This window comes from Brienomyrus brachyistius, chromosome 4, assembly GCF_023856365.1.
Source record: "Brienomyrus brachyistius isolate T26 chromosome 4, BBRACH_0.4, whole genome shotgun sequence".
In the NCBI taxonomy this organism is placed as follows: Eukaryota; Metazoa; Chordata; class Actinopteri; order Osteoglossiformes; family Mormyridae; genus Brienomyrus; species Brienomyrus brachyistius.
Window position 1 is genome coordinate 2,355,804 of NC_064536.1, and position 20,178 is coordinate 2,375,981.

General features: G+C 45.5%; 1 protein-coding gene and 1 long non-coding RNA gene across 3 annotated transcripts in view; one reads left to right on the forward strand and one right to left on the reverse strand.

Moving 5' to 3' along the window:
- Positions 1-19,748, forward strand: part of basp1 (brain abundant, membrane attached signal protein 1) — a 32,424-nt gene extending 12,676 nt beyond the window's left edge. Inside the window, exon 2 of the mRNA XM_049011769.1 lies at positions 17,516-19,748. Coding sequence (XP_048867726.1) covers positions 17,527-18,183 — 657 coding nt within the window. The 5' untranslated portion in view covers positions 17,516-17,526 and the 3' untranslated portion in view covers positions 18,184-19,748. The remainder of the gene's footprint in view (positions 1-17,515) is intronic.
- LOC125740527 (uncharacterized) lies at positions 721-13,496 on the reverse strand. 2 transcript variants are annotated; one of them, XR_007397645.1, is made up of 5 exons: positions 12,675-13,496; positions 12,370-12,436; positions 11,919-11,953; positions 11,644-11,790; positions 721-1,373 (listed from the first exon to the last, which is right to left on the reverse strand). It is a non-coding gene; the product is annotated as an uncharacterized LOC125740527 (long non-coding RNA). The 2 variants fall into 2 exon arrangements; XR_007397644.1 differs by lacking the exon at positions 721-1,373 and adding an exon at positions 6,799-9,432.
- Positions 19,749-20,178: the final 430 nt, after the last annotated feature.

The following is a 20,178-nucleotide window of genomic DNA, read 5'->3' on the forward strand; positions in this document are numbered from 1 at the left end:
AGTTCACAGCCTGGCAGATTTGCCGAGTTATAAATGATTTACGTATTTATGTGCTCGTCGGGGAAAAATTCACCACCGCAGAAGAGAAGAGTCTCTGCGTTTTTTGGTTATTTTTCTATGAATTAGTTGGCCCCTCTCTCAAGTTTGGACCGTGCGCCAAAACCCTCTGTCTTTAAGTTGTTTTTTTTTTTTGGGTCAAGTTCAGAGATTGAGGATGGAAAATAAACTAAGGACTCCACAAATGAGATGAGTATTTTTTTTGTATGTGGTTCTTGTTTTGCTTCCCAGCTATGGTTCCTTCCAACTTCCAAGAACCTTCCCCCCTTGGCTGTTTGCTCCGCCCACCACGCCAAAGTCATCTTGGGATGTCACCGCAGGGACCTTCCCGTCCGTGGCTGAAAGACATTAATATGTACCTAAATGCGATAAATAAAGGACAGACAGTGTTGGCTGGCATCCCTAGTGCTATCTGGCCAATTGGAGCACGAGGCTACAGTGATGACCTCATTGTTACGTGGTCGCCGTGACAACTGGCTGCCTCCTCTCTGGAAAGTTAAACCCTGATCAAATTTACTATAGCGGAACTATTGTAACAATAGCTTTAACTTTTTTAGTTCCTGTATAGATAACGCTTCCCACACTGTGTAAATATACACATAGCGTGCAGACCGACTGCAGTATGCAGCATACGTGACATGTACATGCAAATCTTCTCCCCTTGATTTAATTTTGCTCACCCTCAGAGCTTTGGAATGCTCCACATAAATGCAAACACCGCGAAGTACAGTAGCAATGCTGTACCTATAGGGGGCAGTAGCAGTGGCACCGGAATGGAGAGAGGCAGATGTAACTGAGAGTGCAGAAGCTTCTCAATGTGAACCCGCCGAGGTGGTTTGGTCCCTTTAAGCCAAGGGTCTGTGTGTTTGGCAGTGTTTACATTATGCTTTCAAGAGGGGGGGGGTCTTTTTTTTGTTTTCTTTATGGCAACCTTGAAGCCAAGCAATTACATGTAAAAAGAATGGAAGACTTGCGCAGGTCAGAGGTCACATATTTCCCAGAACGAGCATCCAGGCAACTCTTTAACAAACCGTCGGAAAAGTATTTAACCCTCGGCACTGGTTGTCTTTTGGTAGCTGTGCAGATAGGCGCCTCCTACATCGGGAGTGGGGGGCTCTGTGCAGGCGAGAAGGTTCTCTGCTGCGGAGCTCTGCACAGCCTCTGTACCCAACCCGTCCACATCTCTGTGCATCTCACATCATCAGTAGTATCACTAGGTGCTGTCGTCAGCTTTGGCTTCCTGGATTGTCGTGTTTTCTGTCTGGGCCTTTATGTTCCCGCGTGGCCTGTCCTTTATCAGGAAGTCCAAAACAAACCTGAAATTAGAGGCTCGGTATGAGGAATGCATTTTATTCAGCTTGCTATTTATTTACTTGCAGGTCCCATGTTATTCACATAAATGGTCAAAGCCTGAGAGGGGGCCGGGGTGAGAGGGAGCAGGTCCAGAAGCCCCCCCCCCCCCCCCCCCCGGTTAAAAGGTCGCACTGCAGAAACATTCTAAAATGAGACTCAGGTCTGTAGGTAGGTGTGAAGTTCTTATATAGGTGAGCTTACTGAAGGGGTTAGTGTACATCGTGCCCCCGTTTTATGGGGATTTATTTTCTCAGTGGGGCTCCCCACCGGCATACTCCATGCCATGGTGAAATGTCCTCAGTTTGTTTCTACACTTTACTCATTGATCCATCCATCCATCAATTTTTTATACTTGTTAGTCCTGTGCAGGGTCCATACTTTACTTGTGTGGGAATTTCTCATGAAAAGAAAGAGCCACATATCAACCTTTTCGAACACGCCCATATAGCACACCCCAAAAAGCACTGCGCTAACCCTGCTGTCAACCCCGGACGGTTCCGGGCACACGAAATTCAACGCGGCATTAGCGAAGGAACAGCTCTCAGAATAAAATCTCTTGAAATGCCCCTCCTTGCCTTTGGCTTTCTGTCGTAATTCCAAGGTCCTGTGTTGTGTAACGTGTCTTTCTCTCCCTTAAGACGTCGACTCTGAATCTAAAGTGAAGACGAGGAGTTGAGGATGGAAGATCTTCTGTGACATTTATTGTTCCCTGCTCGCTACAGGCTTTTGCCGCTAACTGCAGAAAGACCTTGTCTGCTGTACGGCTTTGATGTTCCCTGCACTAAGTGCTCCTGACATATGAAGCAACATTTTGTTGTTATCCTTCATAGAAATTAGCCATTATACAACCAAGCCGGGGTGGCCTTTGAACTGACACATTTTATTTGGTGATCGATTAAGCGATCAAAACAGTGAGCTGACATCCATCTCCGCTTAAATTAATCGATGAATGGGTTAGTCAGATGGTCATTTGGTGTCAGATATATGCCTTAAATTGGAATTTTTCATTGAGTGCTTTGTAATTGTTTGTGGGAAGACAACATAGCTGTCACATTAAATTGGCGTTTGAGAAACTGGGCACATCTACCGCCGTGGCGTGAATGCAGGATTGCACCACGTGATGTCAGAGACAGGGAGCTAAGGGGCGTTTTCTAAGGAATGCAATGCATCATTAAATTCACCTACAGCATCACCAAGTAGAATCTATGCAGATGTCCTGCTGGGGCCATTAATGTGTGAAGGCCCTCATGACAAAGTCAGCAAGTACACAGCCGAGCACAGGAGCAGATCTCACTGTGCGGTTGGAAGGCCAATTGGCAGGTACTTGGTATGTCCAAACAAACATTCTTTCGTTTTCACCGTGCGTATGATGAATTTAAAACCAGATTTGGTTATACAAGTACTTTGTCAACACAGATGAAGGATTGTTTCGTACTACGTGTCCTTAAGTGCCCCGTTTTCTGCATTTTTAAGAATCTTCAGGTCCGTCCTTATCAGTGGCTTTGGCTTTTAGCTACCCTGTTATCCAGTAGAAGCTGATACATCTTATAAGCACAATGATGCCTGGGCATTAACTGATATGTGGGCTTCAGGCAAGAAGGGGCCGTTGGTTTGAAGCTCTTTCTATCTAAATGGTTGCTTCACAGTCAGTTGAGAAGATACTGTTCATGGTCACTTGTGTTGGGGAGCAGATGTAATGTATGGGGCCACCACAGGGACCTGAGACAGGCTTCAGGCGGGAGGTCCTGGCCAGTCTCGGTCGATGAACGAAGCTGAAAGTTCCACTGTATACATCAGTTAGGTCACCCACACTCCTGAACCCTCTCAGGGATGCTTGGCATCTTCAGAATCAGCCTCGCTCTGTCTGCGTACAGCTACAAAGTGGAGCTGAAACCCCAGCGACGAGCTGCCGGTGTTGGGGAGGAGATCATCTAAGTGTCCTCAGCAGTGCAGCACTGCTTCATGGTCAGCCAGTGAGTGCACTGGATTCCTATCCCTATGAGGTATGTAGCACTGCTTCATGCTCAGCCAGTGAGTGCACTGGATTCCCATCCCTTTGAGGTGTGTAGCACTGCTTCATGCTCAGCCAGTGAGTGCATTCAGCACATGGTAAATTGACTCAGTGATCCAAAACATCAAATCATTTAGTCTTAAGGTATAATGTAGGAGGTACATAAGTTACAGGCAGAAATATTTAAGCAACACTGTTGTCAACTGAGGTCATAGTTAGATATTCAAACATAGCAAGAATGGCCAGTTTTCACATAGATCCATCCATCCAGTATAGAATAGGTAATCCTTGTGGAAAAATTCCCCATCATGCTGTCCTTGTAGGGGAGTGCAAACCTGGGGAGGGGAGGGGGGTGGGTTATTGGCCTTACTCAAGGCCCCACAGACAAGTGACTATTTGGTAGAAGCTGGACTTGAACTGCTGATCTTTCGATCACAGACACAGAAGCTTAGCCTGCTGAACCATCCATCCACCAGCCATCCCTTCATCCACGTATCTATCCATCCATCTTCCAACTGCGTATCTAGTACTTACCCACTGAGTCAGTCTCTGTATTCATATCAAATAATTTAAAAAGCCCTGATTTCTAAACTTTGTCGAACTTTTAGTCAGTTCCTCATGTGCATCAGGTCTGTATTGAATTTACTTCTGTAAAATAATGTTGATATATTCCAAAATAACGAAGCGGAGGTGGCTGTAGCGTTCCTCAAACCTGCGCGGCGACTGAAAGCGGTGGAGCTGCAAACCGCTGCATCGTGGAGCCTTTGCACACAATGTGTGTTACTCAGATTGTTACCTTTCTGTCAGGGGGCTGAAGCTGCCGGCTGTCGGGCTCCTGCTCTCCGTCCGTGTACAACATCGACTTTAATCTGAATTTACTTTTTAAAGTAACCGCTGAAGGAATAATCATTTAGCAATAACTTATTAAACAACTTCCAGTTTCTCCAGCCAGCGCAGAATCACATTTACATTTATTTACTCAGCTCCTATCCTGCAGGCCTCTCTGTGGCTTCTCAGCGTTTTCGACCAAATCATTAACAAACACACGCGGGTTCCACTTTCATTCCTTGTTCTTATATCTCTGCGCGGATTCTCCTTCCAGGTGCATCTTTCAAACGATCTTATTGCGCTTAAATCTTAAACAATCATTGACTTAGTCTTACTTGTTAAATATGTTGAAAGGTCTTCTTAAGAGTGCAAGTTAAATATTAGTTCCTTATGTTCATGTTTGGCATAGTTAGACTTTCAGAGTGTTTTGAATACTACTCAAACACAGTCTGATTTATCTGAGAGTCACTCAGCGTATTTCTGTACGGTTCTGTTTACTCGCAATAGGGAGGAATTTCTCGATAATGAAAAATAAAGGCAAGAGTTCAAGAAGTGGGTGAAAATTAGCCAGAAAATTGACCCTATGGACCAAGAAACAGCAGAATGTTGAGTGTCTGGTGTTGTCGAGTATTTGGAGAGCGTATGACTAATGCCCTCGGGATGAAAACATGAGCTTTAAATTTACGTGGATTGGACCCCAAGTGGAATGCAAGCAGAGCAGATAAGAAGATCATGCCAGTTCTTCTGGAATCTGGACGACAACATGCCCTCCACATATGGTGCACCTGGCACATCGGTCTGGGAGGAGAACCCAGAGGCTAAAAAGGAGTCTAATTAGTGTCCGAAGTGCGCTAGGCTGTGACAGGAGCTGACGATTCTCTTCCTGTGTGCAGGCAGGGAGAAAAAGATCGCCGTGTTTCAAACTGTTTGGCTGTCAGATAATTGGCTATTGAGTGGCCCCACCGAGACCCTCACAGACACCTTAGCGAGGGGTGAAAAAACCGAGTAGCAACTGGTCATCATTTTATCTATAATACAAATAGGTTACTGTGGTTTTAAAGCTGAGAGCCCCCTGTTCTCGCCACAGGGCAACAGGTCTGGAGACTCTCAGAACCCACAACCATCTGACAGCGAACTCTTTGAGTAGCTACAACCCTCTCCAGAGGAGTATTACATTTTATATTTCTCAATTTAGCTGTGAAAAATGGGTTCACGGGACAATATTACTCCAGGATGTGTGGAAGAGTGAGCGGCACGAGGGATAAATCATGCCCAAAGTTAACAAGATCACGTGTTCGGGAAACGATGAGCTTCATACCGCTTGTGACAGAGTGATGAATCTGCCTCGGAGAGCACAGACTATCCAAAGCATTGCACTGAGCACCACTGACCCCCGCATGACTAAGAATAATGAAAATGCAATGAAACAGAACAAAAATATGTTTACAGTCATCATATATATCTGGATGAAATCCAGATGGTAACTATGCAACGTATCGCACAACAAAAAGGGAGGGGCTGACTCGTTTGCATTTAGGGCGTCGTAAAGTGAATCGTCATAGAGAAGATACTCCAGTGCAATGGAGAGGGAGAGGAAAATACTCTCGCTAAACATAGGTTTCCATTGGTGGATCACGGATGTCGAACTGCGCAGAATCTCAGTTTAATATGACATTGGTGTTACACAAGTAGTATATACTAATAGTATGTAGTATGCATTGTAGTATTTTTTATTTACTGATTTATGGGCTTCAGTTTTTTCTAGCCCTGGTCTCATATATTTTATGTGATATTCTGTATCCTTCCAAGCTGATAGTATTTACTGATAGTATTCATACAAAATATTCAAAGTGACTCCTGACCCTTTGACCTTGCCGCAGAGCACGTTCTCCTGAAGCTTCTGCTTCTCTAGTCATTTATCTCACCTGCCACTTATGCCCCCAACCATTCATTGCAAATTGGGTCAAATGGCTGAGTTAGTTAGATATTCGTTGGATATTTCAATTTAAATGAAGTCATTATGTAATGGGCAGGGGTACGTCACTGCACGGCGATTGACACTATATCACCAGTACTGCCACTGGGGGACGAGGGAAGGCAGAGGTGTCATTGTGGGCTAAGGGTACCGCGTCCACGGCGGTGCGGCCGACCCGTCCTGGGAGCCAGATCCTTAACGCGCCATGGCAGCACTGGACACGGTTCCGGAGGCATCACTCCGGGCCCTGGGCTGAATGACATTATTGTTAGGAGAAGCGCGTGAACAATCGATGCGACTTGCACAGAGTGAAACACAGAAGTATGCTGGCAGGATCACATGCTCCTGGGCCGAGACCCAGCATGCTTTGCCAGACCCCGCCCACTATCATGCCATTGACTCCATTTCAGTGGAATTAAATTACGCGTCCTGGTTTACACATATTCGGATCTTTTAGTCATTAGTTACGTAATCGTTTCTGAGGCAAAATTATCGAGGAACAACACAATTTTTATCAACTTTTTTTTATTCGATTACATTCATATCTGCCACTCCTAAATCGAACATACATTAAGCAAACAACGTGCACATTCAGTCATTTTATTTTATATTGATTTTTTTTTATTGCTATATTAAGGTCTTAATCGTAAAATGCAGGGCGCTTTGTGCCTGGCGTTGGACTGTCTCAGGTTCCTGAAAGGGTTAGTAGACTAGCAAGGTATTAAGAATCTATGTGAGTGCAGACCAACTGCTACCAGTGAAGCATGATGCCCCAGAGGATCTGGCTACCATCAAGTCCCTCTGGTCTTCTGTCAAACGGGGGTGCGAGAGCCTCTGTTGGATCCTGGGAGGAATGGAGTTTATTGGGCTCCATCTCAGAGCAAGAGCCTCTAGCTTTACTGGATAGCTGTATAATAAACGGGCTCATATAATCTCATGTTTGTGGCTTTCGCCTCTTTTACTCTTCCTGGCGCGGCGACGATGTGGGAAGAGCTTCACCGCGCGTGACATCAACCACACTGTCTTTTAAAACATTCCCTTCTTTTCGTCCTATAAGATGTTCATTCTATCCTTCAAGTCACTGTGCTAAAAGGTAACACCCTTTGCCTGAGCACAGACTTATGAAATGTAATGTTGGCAGTGTGGTGAGTGAGTGTGGTTGAATATTTATCAGACCAGAGACCACAATCCTTAAGAAGCAGGACCATCTATCTCATCCTTCCATTGCAATTCACTTGCTTGGAATTTACGATGCTGTTATTATGGTAAAATTAAGAGTGCAGCTTGTTCTCCACACAGCTTTGGAGCAAAACTCCTGGCTACAGAGACCATGTGCCAATTACTGAACTACAGAGTCCACAAGCAGGCGACCTTAAAAAGAAAAGTCTTTAAAGGGCACTGGAATTTCTTCATGACATTGAAAGCTTGCAAGATCTGCATAAAAATACCAAAGACAGGAATGTTTACCGGAAACAGGAGACACACAGCATACTGGGCACCATTTCAGCTGATAGAATCATTTTTTTTGAGCAGGTAGAACGGGCAGTGTCTGTCCACGTCTTGGTCTCCTGCCTACATCTGTTGCAGTTCTGGAATAGTAGTCGAGGAGGGCAAAGGCAAGAAAAAGCATTTTAATGACTGTAGTTTTAATTTGCCCCTGACTGCTGTCATCATTTGGCATCTCCTTTGGAATCTTCAGAGTCCGCAATCCCAGTCTCCCTTCCACCGTATAATCCCCCCCCCCTCCGGAAATGACACCCTGGCTATGGAATCTGCATTTGGCCTGTCTGTCGCCTTTGAATAACACTAACTAGAGATACACGCAGAGCTGCGATGCTAAATGACAGTCATATGTTTCAGAGATGGGGATTGGTCGACGCGACGGGTTGATCCGCCGGATTGGATACGAGGTGGTCACATGGAACATTTTGCGGAGAGCTGGCATTCAGCGCGCAGCTGCGATGCTGTTGCCGCATAAAAATAGCCCCTGATCAGTGATCCAGCCGGCCGGAGGTGCTGACCCCCCTGCTGGTGGATGAGTTTCAGGAGCACATAAATCTCACTCTACTAGCAAGCAATAAAGGCAACGACTGTTTGACTTGGCCGTCTCTGCCCTCAGCCAGTCCAGCTCAATAGGCAATTCTGCAACGAGAAGAGGCTCACAGTGTCTTAACAGACTTGGGCCTTGTTGTTGGTGTTGCCTTCATTGGTCCCACATCTCAGATGCAAAGACTTCTTACCTCATTCTTCATCTTTTCCAACCAGTCCTTTGGTTGAAATTACTATGCACCTTAAATAGTATAGATATATTTGCAATTAATTATTCCTGAGCTATGAAGTAACCCAAGTAATCCGTGCAATTTGTTAGTTCATAATTGTCGTTTTTCAGGTAACTGGGACCCTCTAAGCGGGAAGCAGTCAGCGGTTAGTTAACTGTGAGCAATTATGGAAGATGGATTGATGTTTTTATTATATGAAGAATGTCAAACAGCTAAGTCATGTCATGCTTTAATAATTAGGTCAGCGCGAGGCACCGAGTTTGCAAGCTATCGGTTTGAACCACCAGATGTCTTTTTCCAGTGAGCCTGAGCTCCACAGTTTTAAATGTCGAGCTTGTTGAGTTTTCAGATGAATGTGGTTAATTTCAGCCTCTGCCTCGTTCATGACTTGATATAATTATGAGTTGAGAAGGGAAAAAAAAAACTAATTTCCCTGTGCCTGGAGGGTTTCCTTGTTGAAATGATGTTTAAGAAGCGCAGTAGTTGCAGACTGGGCCCCGGTAATCCCGAAATACCTCAATAAAAATGCAGCTGGATAAATGAAGCATGAGAAATGGTCTTGGGAGCCGGGATGGGGGGGGGGGGGGAGTCTGATAAGGCAGTAAAAGGGCAAAGGTGTTTCTACATTTTCCCCCATAGTCCAGAGAAATTAAACTGCGAATCCACGCAGATCGGACACCTGCGCTCACGGTACCACTTCATCTGGCCCCTTCTGGTAAAGCAAAACTCTGCGGAAGCTGATCGCTGGGTGACAGCGTGTCGTCTCCCACGTATCGGATGCCGTGCAGCCATCGATCGCTGATCCCGCCATCTTGTGGCGTCCGTCATAGCAGCCAGTGCTGAAGGTTAAGGGCGAGGGTCTGGCCCCTTGATACGGATGCTAACAGGTCGATGCAGACCCTCGGAGACAGGAGTAACTTCATTACAACCTGCAAGACGATAGCCTTTAATTGGCCTCAGTTCCACTATGAAACCGCATCCGGGTACAGAAATACTCAAAGTACTCCAGAGTATTGTTGTAAATCTCTTTGGGTATATGAGTATACATTGACCAAAATTCACTAATTACTTAATTGCTCAATATACGCAATAATATAACGCATGTCAGGATACATTTATCTTTCATTAATTTAATCTCAAGGCTGTTTAAATCATTATTGATGAAGCCGTGAAATAGCATGTGGTTTAGCTAGCATGGTTTTAATTGTTTTGCATTTTCTGCATGATGTCTAAATAGCCACGAGCCGATTGTATTCACGTCTTGCCTGCAGTGGGATTTATGTGCTGTTATTAACAGGAAACAGTAACATGTCCAATATCTCCTCGTTGGCAAAATTGTTTGACATCTAAATTATACACGAAGTCTCTCTAAAAGCCAACTGGCCCATTTGTAATACAATATTTAACTCAGTGCATTATGATAGGATGCATTATATAATAACTGTAATCAATAAGTCAATGATAAATGTGAGTGATATTCAATTTTGCCTTTGTGTCTTGGCTAACCCTTTAATTAATATATTGAAAATAATACGAGCAACGGGTTGGCTGGGGGGGACTCAGTAATTATGTAACAAGTACATATACTTCATTCCCTGGATGCCTTTGTTAAGTCGGCGTATGGTGTTAAGTAGCTTGATAAAAGATGTTAACTTGTCTTCCTTGGGGTAGGTGGGCTGTGATCCAGTTTGAAATGGTTTCACTTTGCAGCACTTTTGCAGTGTGGAGAGGAAAAGACGGATCAGAATGTTATGAAATCCCTTCGTTATCTTGGTATCCAAACTAACATACATTATCAATTTAATTTCCCTATCGGATTAATGGGCCATGGATGTCTGTGGATGAGATGACCTCCTCTATACCACAGGGCCAGCAGTATGGTTCCTATTTGCTGACTGAAAGAGAAGAGCCGAAATGGAAGATTCCAGAACTCATGGATTTAAATAAATTGTGGCCATTTTGCCTCCTGGGCCTGGCCACCGATGCACTCTTCATCCGTGCCTGAGGAGGTCCTGGTCCCAGTCTGTCAGGACATGCACTCCCCCCTCCCTGGTCTCACTGAGGCACCACCCCTTTCTGTGAAACATGCCAAGAAGAAGCTCTCGCCATGGATCATCCAAGTCAAAAAGATTGCAGTAAATTGTTCTATAGCTATTCTCTAAAAACATCCTTTAACTGGGTTAATAGTTACCTATCTGCTGACCTGTCTGAACCCATCCCCCACACACAACCATTGGGTCGATACTAATTCTCGACTAAGGGTTTCACCATCCAACTCGGCCCGGGAATCGATCTTCTAAACTACTGATGAATTGTGTTCCAGCGCCTTTTCTGGCTAGACAAGCAGTTTGCCTAGATTGTAAGCAAAACTCTCCTCTTTTCCCATCTCAGGACTAACGCTTGGACCTTAGCTGATGACACACGTAAAGCCTAAAGAATGACATTTATTATGGAAAAAGGCTGGTCACTATTCATATAGTAAAAAGAGTAATTTAATGGATGCCCATTGCATCAGTAGACGTGGCGTCTTAGTGTATAAAATAAAGGCAAAGCAGTTATATTATCAATAGAGCTGTTGTGGGAGTCAATGAATTCATAATGTGACAATTCTGTGAAGTTCTTTAGATGTTCTCTGGCATTGGTCGGTAACTAGTTACGAATGTGTTGCGTTTGCCCAAATTTAAACGTTTATAATCAGGCATGGTCTCGTTCTTTTTTTTAGAATTTCCATTTGATTAGGAGACGGCCTGAGACTGAATTCTGAACTGGAGTTAAAGTTATTCTTGCTCCTCGACTAGCTCCCAGAATGCTTTGCGTTACCCAGTGTCTCAGCACTTTGCCAGTGTGCCAGATTTCCTGCTCTATTTTTCCAGCCTCCAAGCTAGGCTCTGCTCACAACCCCATGCAGCCAATGCAAAATAACTTCTTTTCCAATAAGGTTGGCTACAATGGGATAAACGCATGTTGTCAGTCATTTGGTGTATTTTTCAAGCTTTGTCAGTATGCATGTGATTTTAATATGCAAATGAAAGTTCAAAGCTCATTTGAATGTAACAGATCATTCAATAGGAATACTAACAATGTAATCAGATTAATACACATCTTAACAGATATTTAGTTGGAGATACTAGAAAACTCACCCTCAGATCTCTGAAGAGAGGCCTTGGCTGTAGCTGACATTCATTGCCTTGCTCTGTTGATTTACCGCACACATTCCCAGCATGGCCACGGCAGATGTGCTATAATGGAGATGTTGAGCTCCTTGACACAACGTAACAGGCTCCATACTGTGGAGGAATTATTATTTTTATTTTTTTTGCCTGCCTCTCTTACTTATTTAATGTCTACCAAGTAATGAATCAATATGTAAACATATTAAATATATATTACTTTCATCGATATTCAAACCACTTACCCAGTACTGGGTTGTATTTAGCCTGGAGCTGATCCCTGGAATCACCGGGCATAAATCAGAGGGACAACCAGGAAGGGCACACACGTGTTTACACAGACTTCATGACGCAGAGAAGACATACAAAATTCATCCTCCAAGGTGAGGGGATTCAAACTCTCAACCCTGGATATTTAAGGCAATAGAACTGCACACTGAACGACTGTACCATCCTGACTTTCTTTTAGCAAACGTTTAATTTCAATTGTAGAACAGGAAGTGCATTTTTCTTTAAATTTTATTCCAAAATGGCCACAGCGAAATCCTATTTTCTAATACTGACCCACGACGGCGCACTTCCTCGCGCTCCTTTGCTTACACCTATACGAAATATGCATATGATGTGGGATTTTGTGCCGAACAGGAGGATCTGCTTCACGCTGGCGCGCTTCTCAGCGATCTGCAGGAAAATCACCTGCGTCGTCATGCGCCGCCTGCTGGGTTCCTCATCCGTTGTCATGGAGACTTCATCCCAGTAGCATCTAAGTGAAAAAAAAAAGAAAAGCCAGCACACTTTTCCCCTGTTGGCTCCCTTTATCCAGTATTTACAGAGTGCAGCTCTGTGTCAGGTTCTGTGCGTTCGGCGTGCATGGCGGGATGCTTCGGGTCCCGGAGATGTTATCTGTTAACATTCTATCCCCCTGACGTCTGTGCTTGTGCTCGCGTGAGTCATTTGCCAGATGTAACGTTCAGAGGTCTGTTCCATGCATTCTGACTCACAGCCTTGAACGCTACTGCGTTTTGCCGTCGACGGTTGACGTTTCCCCCCGCGCGCGTTCTGGGTCTGTTCGTCTAGCTTTCATCCCTTTGGTCTGGAATTCGGAATTCCGGCTGACTCTCCGTGCCGAACGTAGGAACGGGAAGGTCCAGATTTCCTGGTCGGTATCGTTTATGGTTCCCGGAGCCACATCCGGCATAAAGCCGCCATGTGTCAGGCACTTCAGTGACATAGAAACAGATTATTGGACACGGTTAGGATCTCCTCCTCATTTCTATAACTTTATTCCATTATTCATTTATTTTCCAGCTGCAGCAGTCTGTACAATAAAAGAGAGACGTTTCTGTTAAGGTTGTAAATTATGTTTTTTTTCCCCACAGCTTTCATTTGCAGGTATTTTGTTGACAGTTTAATTTAGTGATAAGCAGTTTTTTTGTTATAGTCTTGCGCTGGGTGTTGAATCGGCGTACAGAATGTCACTGATTCATTAACTCACGCTTAATCCTCATTTAAAGCTTCTCGGAATTGCCCCATGTTATCTGCAAGATTGTGTTTGCGTCTGATTTTTCCGTTGAAGTGTTTCGTAAATATTTGTAATAGTTTATAAATGGGGTAGAATAGGGCAGAGGAATCTCTGCTCGTCAGAGGAATCTGCTCTAGATCACCGTAAGATAGAGGGGGGCTTGGAAATTCAAGATGGAGGGAGGCCACTGAACAACAGTGTTGGTAGTAAAGTGGTACAAAGTAACACGTTATTATCATCCCACTATATTTGGCGGGTACAAGTAATGTAACCAACTACCTTTTCGAATTAAATACCACAATTAAAATACTGAAATTTAAATACACTCGATACTCGTTACTTTTGTCTTGCATGAAATTATTCATGGATAAAAGCAGCCTATTCCTGCTTATAATCTAATGTCATTCGACATTACGGTGGTACAATGAATGGGGGTGATATTAGGTACAGTGATAGATAAAATCTGACTCTCGCCGTGTCACAGTGGCGTCACTAAAATAAAATAGCTACCCAGAAAGCAGACATGCGTAGGTATAGCATCTCTGTGAGGTCATTTAGCCACGGGCACCTCGTCATAGAGACATCAATACCAAATATTGATTTGACATCCCCCAATGTCTGCACGATATATTGCAACAGTAGTAAGACGTTAATGAGATGACTGCAACATGCAGCCTACTGTTATTATTAGGCGATAACCCTGTAATAGGGTTATACATAGAGTAGATTTGTTCTGTATATCCCTCATGTAGTCGTGCTGTTTAAAACCATATAGCAAACAAACAATTTGACTAATTAAAAGTTATATGCTTATTATTTTAAATATTTGGCAACATGACAGAACTACTAAGAATATGTCTGGCAGTTAAGCTGAAATAATTGGAGCAGAAAAAAATGTGCTTTCCGAAACACAATGTTTTAAATTATAACATATGTCATAATTTAAATATTGATAATAGGCCTAAATGGAATATTCATTAATAAGGGAACTGAAGTAATGTAAAATTACTTTCCCTAATAACTAATTACATTTATATACAGTACCTGGTAAAATAATTTAATTACTTTTGAATGAAATAACTAGTAACTGTAACTAATTACTAATTTTCGGTAACTCGCATAATATTGTTAATCAATGTTCAAATTGAGTCAGATTGTACTTTATACACATCAGCTCAGACTCCGCAGTCCCTCTTGGTTCCTTAGTCATTGTACCATTTACTAGTCGTCTTACCAACATGAAAACCCCTCAGGAAATGTTCAATTTGCTCTTGCACTTATCTCATCATGGGTTATTTATTTGTGATCTTAGTGATCGCTTACCGAAACAAATAATATTTCTGTTCCTGTTTGACTCAAGGAAACTGGAAAAGTGAAATCCATGCTTCTAGCAGAGAGAATAATGTCTATTTAAATCCATCGTCGTTATCTGAAATTCGCACCAACACAATGCAGCTCCTGTATTTTACCGACTCGCTACATGTCCGAGTAATATATTGCGTGCTACTTTACTCGTAGAATGCAAATGAAAAATGTACTAAACGCGCCGTGAATGATCAATATGGGCTCATTGTTCTGCGCCGAATGGCAGATCAATTAGTCCGTTTGTTCCGATCAATAGCTAATAGATCTCGCCTTCGAACCCGAAGGCATTCCATGTTAGTTCAGCTCATTGGCTGGATGTTTAGTCAGTATCAGGTTTGTTAACGGTGCTGCTTAACCCGGTCATTTACAACATTCCTCTAATTAGCATCAACTTCTTTAAGACTGCTTTAGGTCTACATGTTTTATTACAGTTTACTTTCCTCTTTGTGACGTATTTGCTGCGTAGCAAAACTAGCCTCTGTCCGAATGGTATCTCTGTCAGCGTCGCTCAGAACTTGTTTTCCTGGTCTACTTCCTGGTATTTCACTCTGCTCTCTGTCTGCTCGGTCTTCTCTGTGACATCATTCCACTGGCCTTCCGTGTTTGTCTGGGTGCACAGAGATCAATGTCCCTGCAGGGTGAAGGATCCAGCTTAATTTTTCAGCCAGTTTATGAAGACCTGACTGCAAATTCATCCAACAAATACACCTAACCCTCTCCCTGTCTCTCAGTACATATAATAAAAACACCAGACACTGTACTGTATTGTCTGTTTAATGGCCGCACATTGTTCTAATTGTCTCACAAAGCGGAACAGACTTTGTTCTAAGTGGAAGTGTTTGGTTCGTGTCGTAACTGAGCCTCATAGTGACCTTCTGGCCTGCATCCGTTCCTCCTGCTGCAAGTCGTTATCCACGACGAGTCTATTCCCACCGCTCGCCTGTCTACCCCCGGAGCTTAAAAGCTGCAGCATTGATCCATTTCACATGGTCAGCGACCGTTGGCTTACTTTGGTGTGGTGAGCCTGCATTGTCAGGCTGCTTCGGAGGCTCTGAGTCAGCAAGTCCGGGAAGCCGCTCTCCAGCTTCCTTCTGTAAGGGGAGTCTTCGACCTGTGGTCTTGTAAGCGTATGTTTGCAATGTGAGCTCCATGAATGCGGTTGCCCCCGGTGACTAAGGCACCCCAGTAAGGCCAAAATAAGAACTTTAAGCCATGGACCTCCATAACTGAAGACGTGATACCCTTCTAGAGCAGAGGAAAAAAACATTTGCACACACTTTTTCTTGAGTCTTAATTTTTAAAATCAGTTGGCAGGTGAATGCAAGAATAAAAGGCTGTGTTTGGAAAAATCTCATGTCCCCCGGACAGGTGACAGGTGACAGGTAGACGTATTTGTCTTGGAGATTGTGAAGCAGTAGGGACCCAGTATTTTCACACAATATAAAAGATTGTGAGGGGCGGATTCCTCATGCATCTAACACACCAGAGGATAACATGGTTTTCTCCTGGCAAATTGTTATAGCTGTTACGGTCTGGCCCATTTTGTGTCAGGGGTGCACGCTTTTATTGAGACAGATTTCGCTTCCTGCTTTCTTACCCTCACGAGCCCGGGCCCTCGGTGCCTTGCCAAGCCTTCGGCCTGCTACCCCTCAGCCTTACCCCGGATATTGTGGTGTCAGTGGACCATGAGGCCTGCTCGGCACATGGGCCAGAAAAAATGCGATCACGGTCAAAGATCCTCCTCATTTCCTGTGTCAATCTAGCCGGAGATCCGCTTGCATTGCAGACCCTGTAATTCGGCAGTTGCGTTTCAGCCGAGGACGTCGCCGTGGCAACGCTGCGCTATACACTACAGCGCGGAGCTGTTGCATGCATGCCGCAGAACGGTTGCAGTGATGTGCTGGGGCGTGATAAGGAGGCTCTGTGCTTGCAAGTGTATCTCAGGCTCTTTTAGTTTAGCTTTTAGCTTAGCTTAGCTTCACCCCGGAGGCAAAGAGCAGACTGAGCCGAACCCAGGAGGGGGGGGTCACTCATTATCATCCGGGTACCTTCATCTTCGGTGGCACTTATTCCTGAGCCCCTCTCTACCTGGCAGCCTGCCAGCCCTAGTGTTCTGTGCCACAAAACATGCAGACGGACCCCCTACTTAGTCATTGTTCTGAAGCCTAAAGTATTGCCATCGCAAACCCAGAACGATCCATCGCGATTGTGTGCCCTCTTCCGGCTAACCCCATGGGTTCAATAAAGCCGTCACGACCCAGGTGCCAAATGCCCGCAGGTTTCCTGGAGACAGATTGGCCGCGCTGGCACTGACCCACCCGGGTAGCTTTGCGGCTGTGCCTTTTGAAAATGTCTTCCCACATGCCCAAGGTGTTTCAGATGTAAGCAAGGGCCCCATTCTGTCATGGTGAACTGGACTTGGGTTACACGCGTATGATCGGCCTGGAAAAATCCGATTAACATCCTGCAGGTTTTTTCGACATGATTCGGCCATTTTGCATTGGCGTTGCCTTAGTAACTGCAATGCCCATTTGAAAGCTATTGGCAGCTTCCTGTACTGCTTATACAGTTTACAGGACTGTGTGATCTGATCCGTAGCTTTTACGCAATTTCTACGTGCGATTTTGTTTTCAGCTAAAACTGAGTGACCCAGGGACGTATCTCTTCGCAGTCACCATTATTTTATGCAGCTTAGCAGCTCATTCCTTTTGCAAAAACCTGCTTTAGTTCAAATCTGAGAGAACGATGTACTGCAGTATACCTGTTCGTCAAAAGTGAAATGCCTTTTAATTGATTAAGTCTGAAATTACGCCAGTTTTTAAAAAAATTAAATCACTCGGATTTTGGGGCGGAAATGCTGCTCTTCCTTTACGGAAATACTAACGCTGGTGTTTTTTCTGCACTTTGACTTGCCGGCACGCGTAGCTAACGCGCTTTGTTTTCCTGCCTTCTCAGAGACCGGAAAGATGGGAGGCAAGCTAAGCAAAAAGAAGAAGGGCTACAATGTGAACGACGAGAAGGCCAAGGACAAGGACGCCAAGGCTGAGGGGGCTTCGGCCGAGGAGGGCGAGGCCCAGAAGGAGAGCAAGGAGGAGGCACCGGCAGCAGCCGGGGGAGCGGAGGCGGCATCCGGCGAAAAGACTGAGAAGGAGGCGCAGCCAGCCGCCGAACAGACGGCGGTTAAGGAGGATGACAAGGGTGCAGCCGCCAAGGAGGTCAAGGAGCCTGAGAAAGGAACAGCCAACGCCAAGCCCAAGGCCGAGGCAGCCAAGAGCGAGGAGCCTGCCGCTGCCGCCCCTGCTAAGGAGCCCGCTCCGGAGGTGAAGGCCGAGGCCCCGGCGCCCCCAGTGGCCGAGAGCAAGCCGGACAGCAAGACTGAGGCCGACGCCAAAAAGACTGAGGCTCCCGCGCCACCGGCAGCTAAAACCGAGGCGGCCGCTGCCCCCCCAGAGCCCAAGCCCACGGAAGCGGCGGTCCCGGCCCCCGCCAAGGAAGCCCCAGCGAAAGAGGCGGCCCCTAGCTCTACAACGGCCGGCCCCGAGAGCGCGGCCCCGCCCAAAGAGCCTAACGCCACAGATGCTCCCGTTCCCAACAAGGATCAAACCGTAGCAGTTCAGGATTAATGGACAGCTTCTTTTAAAACAGAATCAACGACAAAAACAAAAGAATAAAATCAAATTGAATTGCCCATCCACATTATTATTATTATTATTATTATTATTATTATTTTTCTGCTGTAGTATTTGGACTTTGATACAGGTCTGTTTTACCTGCCCGCCTGCCCTTGCATCTTCATCTTCCGCAGCCATGGAGTTTCTTCACGCCATGCATCCCGCCTCCGCCAGGATGCCCCAGGACCATAAACCATTGCGCTTTCATGGGCTATCCACGCTGCAGATGTCTTAAAGTGAACCGGAAGGGTAGAATCTCTTTACCAGCTGGACATGCACTCTTCCAGACCCCGCCTGGACCTTCCCTGCCCCCCTCTTTCCCTTCTCCTCTTTCCTGCCCCCCCCCCAAACATACGCCCTCCTCCTGGGGTGCTCTGCTCTTTTGCTGTGCGTGTAGGGTCAGCGCCGAATCGATTGCGTCATGATTCCTCATCGTCCCTGCCGCCCTCCCCCCCATGCCCAAACGCGCGCACTTAGCCTCCCCCCCGCCCCCTCCCCCGTCGTCCTCGCATCTGGTACTTTTCACCTTGCTTTGGTGGTTGTCGCTCCCCCACCTCGTCCCTCTCTCCCTCCGCCCTCCCCTCCTCCGCCAGGCTGGAGCTGTCACTTCCCGCCCTTCCCGGCAGGACTCCGGCAGCTCGAGGCCCATCCTGCTCACAGCGGTGTCCCCCTCCGCTTCTCCCCAGCCTCCTGATTCCTCGCTCTCTTCCCCGCATACATGTCACTTGCCTGTCGGTGCCTCAGTGTCTCTCGGCCTGCATTCCGGCCGGACCGGCCGTAGGCGCCCTCGGCTCGCACCTCCGCCGTCCGTGTCTCTTTTTGCGGTGTTAGGCGATTAACACCCCCAGGGCGGTGCCAGCGATCTTCCCGCGGTAAATCACGGGAGAGGATCCATCCTGCTTTTATCTGCGCTGACAGCTGGTGGGTCAGTGAGCCAGATTCCCGGAGTCAGGCGCGGCTGGTAAACAGGCTCGGAAACACGGATCCCACCGACCTCCTGCCTCCCTGCTCATTCTGTGGTCTTTTCTTTTTCTTTTTCCCCTCTAGGTATATAGATATATATATAAATATATATTTCTTGCTATTTAGGTTTCTACTGGCTAGCATGCAACGTTCCCCCGGAAGTCGATGTCGCGCCCCCCCACCCTCCACCGCCCCGGTCCCCCCCACCCCGGCGCGGTCGCGCGCTTAAAAACGAAAACAAACATCTCCCCGACGTCTCCAGAATGTTCTGTTGGCTGGGCCACCTCTTCCTCTTTTGACCGAAGTAAATGCATGTCAGTGGTTGGGTGCACCTGTAGTCCTGTTTATCGATCAAGTGGAAATGGAATTAAAAAAAATAAATAAAAAAAATAAAGTCTGCATTCATTACAGTTACGGTCACTGTTTCATTATGTGTCTCTGACACCAAACGCAAACCACTGAGAAAAAAAATATGTAATATGGATGCATTCAAATTCTATGTACTTGTATACATGGTGCAACAGTAATAAAATGTAAGTAATGGATTAAAAAAATGCCTCGAAGCTAATATTTTATTTACCGCACGGCTTTTAAAAGCACAGAGAATGAGTAAATCCCGCAGTGGTGTTTCTGGAGAAGTTAAAACCTCTGCGTTCAGAGGTCTTACAGCGAGACAAAGTCACATCCCTAACTCATTTACATTTCCCTTGTTAGCATACCTTCAGATATTTTCAAGTAATCTCGAAGCTGTTTAGATATGCCTAAAACTGTGACATTCACAAATTAAAAGATATTTTTGCGCTCATAAATGCTAAAATTAAATTAAATTTGTAGTTAGCTATTAATTATTACAAGGCATCTTTAAATGACTTACTTATACGTGACTTAAAAACATCTCGGAATCACCCTCTATCCTCCATGTAGGACATATCATGTAAGGATATCGCAGACCTCCGAATCGCAACTCAGATTGCCAGAGACGTA